The sequence below is a fragment of the Sinocyclocheilus rhinocerous genome, unplaced genomic scaffold, assembly GCF_001515625.1.
Source record: "Sinocyclocheilus rhinocerous isolate Xijiao unplaced genomic scaffold, SAMN03320098_v1.1 scaffold1049, whole genome shotgun sequence".
NCBI lineage: Eukaryota > Metazoa > Chordata > Actinopteri > Cypriniformes > Cyprinidae > Sinocyclocheilus > Sinocyclocheilus rhinocerous.
The window spans coordinates 1,229,198-1,236,691 of record NW_015652136.1 but is presented as its reverse complement, the minus strand read 5'-3'; the positions used below and the strand labels follow the sequence as shown (position 1 = coordinate 1,236,691).

At 34.9% G+C, this 7,494-nt stretch overlaps 1 protein-coding gene across 1 annotated transcript in view; it reads right to left on the bottom strand.

Annotated features, from left to right (window-relative positions):
* The window catches only part of LOC107713557 (putative histone-lysine N-methyltransferase PRDM6), a 48,094-nt gene that overhangs the window by 3,465 nt on the left and 37,135 nt on the right, over nt 1-7,494 (bottom strand). Inside the window, exon 6 of the mRNA XM_016519106.1 lies at nt 4,744-5,089. Within this exon, the coding sequence (XP_016374592.1) occupies nt 4,744-5,089 (346 nt within the window). The remainder of the gene's footprint in view (nt 1-4,743; nt 5,090-7,494) is intronic.

Below are 7,494 nucleotides of genomic sequence, written 5' to 3'. Positions count from 1 at the left end.
GAATCCAGTCGGAGTTATATTAAAAATCGCTTTGATCTTTCAAACTGTTTAATGGTACTCAGCGGGTGTTACAGTGCATCAGTCCAAAAGAAGTGAAATAAAAAGCGCCCATCCATAATAAAAAGTGTCTCACGCGGCTCCGGGGGGTGAACAAAGGCCTCCTGTAGCGAATCAATGTGTTTTTGTATGAAAAATAACCATATTTAAAACGTAATAATCAATTTAATCTAGCTTGCGCTCATTGTTGTACACTTTATTTCACTTCTTTTGGACTGAAGCAATGCAACACCCGCTGAGTGCCATTAAACAGCTTGAAAGATCAAAGACAATTTTTAATATAACTCCGACTGGATTCGTCTGAAAGAAGAAAGTCATATACACCCAGGATGCATCGGGGGTGAGTAAATAATGGGCTAATTTTCATTTTTGGGTGAACTAACCCTTGAACACTCGTTTCAAAAGGCACTTTTGTAAATGCTTTGATCATATTTAAGTGACCTCATAAAAAATGTGAGTTTCTCTTACAGTCTTGATCAGTGTTTCATCAGGTTTCTCTTTTACTCGCTTCAAACTCTGCTATGAAAAAATATTACGAAGAAAATATAATCAGAAATACAAAAACAATGAGGAGCGTATACTCTCTTCATAATATTGTATAATATGATTTAAAAAATAAAATTATTAAAAAATATAAAATTGTTTTTGACAAAGAAAAACATTTAAAAATTCTAAATATGTTAACATTTCTTAAATTATCAGAGAGATATATACTTTATCTTATATATATTTTATAAATATATTTTACATACAAAGAAATATTGTTCCACCTCACTGCATCATTTCATGTATTTCATTTTATATATATATATATATATATATATAAAACACATTTTACACAAATACCTTTTTTTTAAGAAAAAACATTTAGTGCATGTGTACATACTGTATACATCTTTAAAATTCTAATAAAATTATATATATACAGTATATATATATATATATATGTGCCCCTTGAGCACAAAAGCAGTCATAAGTAAATTTCCTACCGTATATCTATCAAAACTTAATTTTTGATTAGTAATATGCATTGCTAAGAACTTCATTTGGACATTTGGAGCTTATTTATTCAGCTTTTAGATGAAAAAAATTGACCCTTATGACTGGTTTTGTGGTCCAGGGTCACACACACACACACACACACACATATATATATATATACTGTATATAATACATGAAATAATGCTGTGAGGTGGAAAATATGATTTCTTGAATGTTTGTATATGTCTATATATAAAACACACACACACACACACACACTGTATAGTCTATATATGAAGTGTTCCAGCACAGATGTCAGTGTTTCCTGATGAAGCTGAGCGAGTGACTGAAGTTTTTCTGTCTGCAGACGCAGAGCTGCTGAATATCTTCAGATGATGAATGTGTGCGGTGCTTTAACTACAGCAGCACGCGTGATTAATGTCTGCTTATTGTTTATTGCTGCAGCGGCCGGAGCGGGACGGACATAAATAACCCTGTGGACCTCCACCAGTCGCTTCCAAACCCACCTTCAGCACCGCTTCAGAGCAAAAGCGGCTCCTCGAATGTCTTACAGCAGGAGAATATTTATTCTGCTCGATATGGTAATGAATGGCTCTTTACTCGTTAATGAAACATGTGCTTTATCTACAGCAGCACGCATGATTAATGTCTGCTTATTGTTTATTGCTGCAATAATACGGAGCGGGACGGACATAAATAACCCTGTGGACCTCCAACACACACGCCACGAGCCGCACGTCCAAAACCTGACGGTACAAACTGAGATTTAACACATTTTTTAGTCTCATTGGCCACTAAAGCAGAAGAGTGGCTGCTCTAATGTCTTATTTGAGTCTTACAGCAGGAGCATGTTTATGGTAATGAATGGCTCTTTACTCATTAATGAAACGTGTCATCGCTGAGATTGATGTGAGCAAACAAAAACAAGAAAAACACCTGCGCATCAGCAGAACACAGCAGCGCAATGATGCCGTGATTTATCCAGCTCAAATCTACATATAAACTAAACATCAATAAATATGTATAAGCCAAAGGCCATAAAGCATCCGCGAGATCATTTTCCACAGATTCACGCGGCGTCTCAGATTGCCTCGTTCAGCTCAATTTTATCTGCGCCTCAGGGTCATAAAGTTGAGTATCGACAAAGCCTCACATCGACTTCGAGCCGTTTTAGGTAGGTGTGGTTAACTCTTAACTTTTATAAAGAATATCTCTTTGGTTTTGAGACTTTAGTCTTTGCAACTTTACAGATCTTCTTTATGCACCAAGAGCTTGTAACACTCCAAAGAGAAAGGAAAAAATGAAATCGCATCATATGACCCCTTTAATAAAAACTGTAATTGTATATCAAAGACACAAAATTAACAGCAGTTAAGAATCAAATTTTAAACTAAGAATCGAAGAACTGGATTTGTTTCAGAATTTATGAACTTTGCAACATCGACACTGTTATAGAACTGAATTAACGCTGAACTGAATTGAGCTGAATTATGACACTTTTGTCTTCTGTAGAGATGCTTTATAGCTGACAACTGAATTTCACATTTAGAATCGAAGAATTGAATTTATTTTATAACTGATCAATTTTGCAGCACTGAATCTGTTATTGAACTGAACTGAATCAACATGGAACTGAATTGAATTACGACACTTCTGTAGAGCTACTTATAGTTAAGACTCAAGTTTTAAATTAAGAATCAAAGAACTGAATTTGTTTTATAAATAATTTTGTAATAATTTTGTAAAATTGACGATTGAGCTGAACTGACACTTGTGTTCTGAAGAGCTGCTTTATAACTTAATTTGAATTCAGAATTCAGAACTGAAAAATCTAATTTTTTATAATTTATGAATATCATTTATTATTTTTAGCTGAATTTTGACACTTTTGTCTTCTGTAGAGCTGCTTTATAGTTGACAACTGAATTTCAAATTTAGAATATAAGAATTGAATTTATTTTATAATTGATCAATTTTGCAGCACTGAATCTGTTATTGAACTGAACTGAATCAACATGGAACTGAATTTAATTATGACACTTGTGTCTTCTGTAGAACTTAAGAGGATTAGAAGATTGGAGTTAAGGATCAAGTTTCAAATTAAGAATCTAAGAACTGAATTTGTTTTATAATTCATTCATTTTGCAAAACTGACTTATTGAACTGAATCAACAATGAACTGGATTGAGCTGAACTATGACACTTGTGTTCAGTAGAGCTGTTTTAAAACTGAATTTGAATTCTGAATTAAGAATTGAAGAATCACATTTTTATAATTGATGAACTTCGCAACATCGACACTGTTACTGAACTTAATTGAATCTGAACTGATGTGAATAACGACTCTATTGTCTTCTGCAGAGCTGCTGCAATAGAATTATTTTCATAATTGATGAATTTTGCAACATTAAAGTGTTAGTTCACCAAAAAATGACAGCTTCTGCGTATGACAGTTAGCGGAAGTGAGAGAAAAGTGTTTATAATGTTTTAAATATGGATATTTTTCTTACAAAAACGCATGGATTCGCTACAGGAGGCCTTTATTCACCCCCCGGAGCCGTGTGAGACACTTTTTATTATGGATGGATGCGCTTTATTTGACTACTTTTGGACTGTTGAAAAAAAACACCCGCCTCTAAAGCTTGGGAGAGCATGGACAATTTTTTATATAACTCTGATTGAATTCATCTGAAAGAATAATAATAATAATAATAATCGTTTTTTTCTATAGCGCCTTTAAATATTACTTCTCAAAGCACTTTACATAAACAAATACACCATGCAAAAATGATAAAATAAGCAAAAAAGGAAACATGCATTCAAAACACTTAAAAATAAGAATAATATAAAATTAATATAAAAATTCAAGTAAAAGCTACCCTAAAGAAATGAGTTTTAAGGTGAGATTTAAAAATATTAAGAGATTTCGCCTGCCTTATTTCAGGCAGCCTTGAGGGAGAGTAAATCACGGGCTATACATATATAATATATATGTGTATATGTAGCTAGTGTTAGAGTTGTTGTTTTTTTTAAGAAAAACAAGCCGTTAGAAAACGAATAGAGAATGCAAGTGATAGAGTGTCAAGTGTTTTTTTTTTTAATAAAAAAAGAAAAACAAATAGATATAATAGAATTAAAATAGAGAGTGCTAGAGTTAGAGGGTCAAATATATAAAGTATAATATATATAATGTATAAAGCGTTTTAAATTAACAGTGACCTGCACAACTCAATCCCAGCAGCTGAGTCCTTGGCCATCTTCAAGAATCGGCTAAAAACACATCTCTTCCATCTTTATTTGACCCTCTAACTCTAGCACTCTCAATTCTAATTCTATTCTTTAAAAAAAAACTAAGACTAGCTTCTCTATTCTTTTAGTATTCTATCTATTTGTTTTCTTTTTATTTATTATACAATTAACAAAAAGCAAAAAAAAAAAAGGGTCTCTAACACTAACTTGCTCTATTCTTTTTCTATTCTGTTTTCTTTTTATTTATTATATAATAAAAAAAAACGCTACGTGTACTGCGTTAAGCTACCCGAGACTTGTTATAGCACTTGCATATCATTGCTCTTTTGTTGATTTTGATTGCTTCCTCATTTGTAAGTCGCTTTGGATAAAAGCATCTGCTAAATGACTGAATGTAAAATGTAAAGCGCTGTAGAAATCAGCGTGCGCTCGTACCTGTCGGGGTTCTGCGTGCACACGTGCATCTGCAGCAGGATCCTCTGCGTGAAGGTCTTGTAGCACTGGCCGCACTTCCACAGATGCCAGTCGCTGAAATCAGAGCTCAGCTGGCTGGTGGAGGTCGGGCTGGCCAGCACACGCTGGTTCTTCACGCTCATCTGGCTCAGGCTGGACTCGGCGTGACTCTTGTCCAGCAGAGAGAAGCTCCGAGAGCAGGGCAACTGAGGGAAGACCATGGAGCGCGGCAGCAGCAGCGAGGAAGATGAGGGTTTGGGGCTCTTGCTGAAGGGCTGGAGCGAGTCCTGACGCGACATTGCCTCCACGACAGAAGACGGCACGTTCACTGACAACAGAAACAGCAGCAGAACATCTGAGTCAAGCTGAGAAACACTCTGTTACTCCAAATAATACAAATGTGAACCCAAATAAAATTTTATTTAACAAAATTTCCATTGATGTATGGTTTGTTATGATCGGACAATATTTGAAAATCTGGTATCTGAGGGAGCAAAAAAATCTAAATATTGAGAAAATCATCTTTAAAGTTGTCCAAATGAAGTTCTTAGCAATGCATATTACTAATCAAAAATTAAGTTTTGATATATTTACGGTAGGAGATTTACAAAATATCTTCATGGAACATGATCTTTACTTAATATCCTAATGATTTTTGGCATAAAAGAAAAATTGATAATTTTGACCCATACAATGTATTATTGGCTATTGCTACAAATACACCTGTGCTGCTTATGACTGCTTTTGTGGTCCAAAAAAGTATATATAGTATATATATATATATACTTTTAAAATTTATAAAATATTTTACTGCCACAGAAACACAAGCAGAACATCTGACTCAAACAGATAACATTTTTATTACTTAAAATAATATTAACAAAAATAAAATAAAATATTACAAAAATATTTTTATTTAATTTATCAAATATTTTATAAAAATATTAACTATAAAAAGCAACTATCTCAGTTAGCTGCCAACTAGTCTCAGCCTCAGACGTCACGCCCACGGACCGTTGGCTGAACGTCTGATGCATATGGCACACAAAAGTGGAAACACTTCAGGAGTTTCGAAGTCGTCATCAGATTGGTTGAATTATACAGGATTTCCGGGAGAAGTGTGTGTCGCGTTCTTTAACATTCCGCCTGGAAACAAAGGTGCCGTGACGCCAAACCGCCTCACGAAAGAAGAAAGCCGTCGTGTTTACAACTGTGACGACGAGCGCTTATCAGGATCAACTAAACGCTGGAGTTTCAAAAGTATGTGAAATATTTAAAGTTCGCGGCATAGAATCTTTAAAATATGTCCGAGAGTTTTACACACCGGTCTGTTATTGTGGCGACATTTCCATGCCCCGAAACGTGACGCTGAACGAAACAAACTGTGATTGGTTGTTTGACATGTCAGTCAAACGGCCTCATGGCCAATGAAAGCTGCCGTCAGTCTGAAGGACACGAGACTAGCTGCCATGGCAACATTTCTTATTTTCACTTAGTTTAACTTGAAGTACTAAAATACCTAAAACTAAATTAAATAAAACTAGTAAATAAAATAAATAAAAACTACATAGTCATATTTAAATAAATAAATACATAAATATAAAAAACACATATCAAAATTACAAAAAAAAACCTTTAAAAAATGAAGACAGAAAATATAAAAATAAAATAAAAATCTAATTCAAAATATGAACAAAAACTATAACAGTAAGTCAATGATAATAAAATTACACTAGAGTGAAAATTCATTTCAAAATCTGACCATCCTATACAAAGAGTCCTTGATCAATTACACTCATTTATATACACTAATGTTCAGAAAGGTTTTTTCCCCATGTTTTTGAAAAAAAGTCTCTTCTGCTCACCAAGGCTGCATTTACTTGATCAAAAATATAGTAAAAATTGTGAAATATTATTGTGATTTTATTTTTCAGGATTCACAGATGAATAGAAAGTTCAAAAGAACAAAATTAATTTGAAATAGAAATCATTATAAATGTCTTTACTGTCACTTTTGATCAATTTATTGCATCCTTGATGAATGAAAGTGTTAATTTCTTAAATAAAAAATCTTACTGACCCCAAACTTTTGAACGCTCATGTATAATTTAACTGGTCACACAGACACAATCTGAACAATTTCTTAAATTGGCAAATAAATAACATCTCGGTTACATATGTAACCCTCGTACCCTGAAGGAGGGAACGCAGACGTTACGTCAGCATTGACTGACGAATTGGGATCTCGGCAGAGAGGCCAATCACCTTCGAGTGTTAACAAAACGAGCCAATGAATGTTGGCGTGCGAGCTTTGCATCGCGCACCCCGCCCCGCAGCGCGGGTATATAAGGAGAGCGCATGCAGTCGCACATTCAGTTTTTCGCTGAGGAGCCGAGACGGTGTGCCTCAGCCGTACAGCGGTGGTACAGCAACTGTGGCGACGGGACGTAACGTCTCCGTTCCCTCCTACATACGTAACTGAGACGTTCCCTTTAAGTCAGTCACGTTCGACGTTACGTCAGCAGTGACTGACGAAATGGGATCCCTATGAAAACGCTACTATTGCTGACCCCCTCCTCGGATGCTCTCATTTCCCGAGTTGTGCTTTAAGTCGGAATGTGAAAACAACATGGACACTCTCGTTACTACAAAGATTTGTTGGATCTGTATTATTAGAGCTTTCCGACTTGAGTTCACGTGCATTTTCTCAGTCGGGAAATTATTTTTCACGTG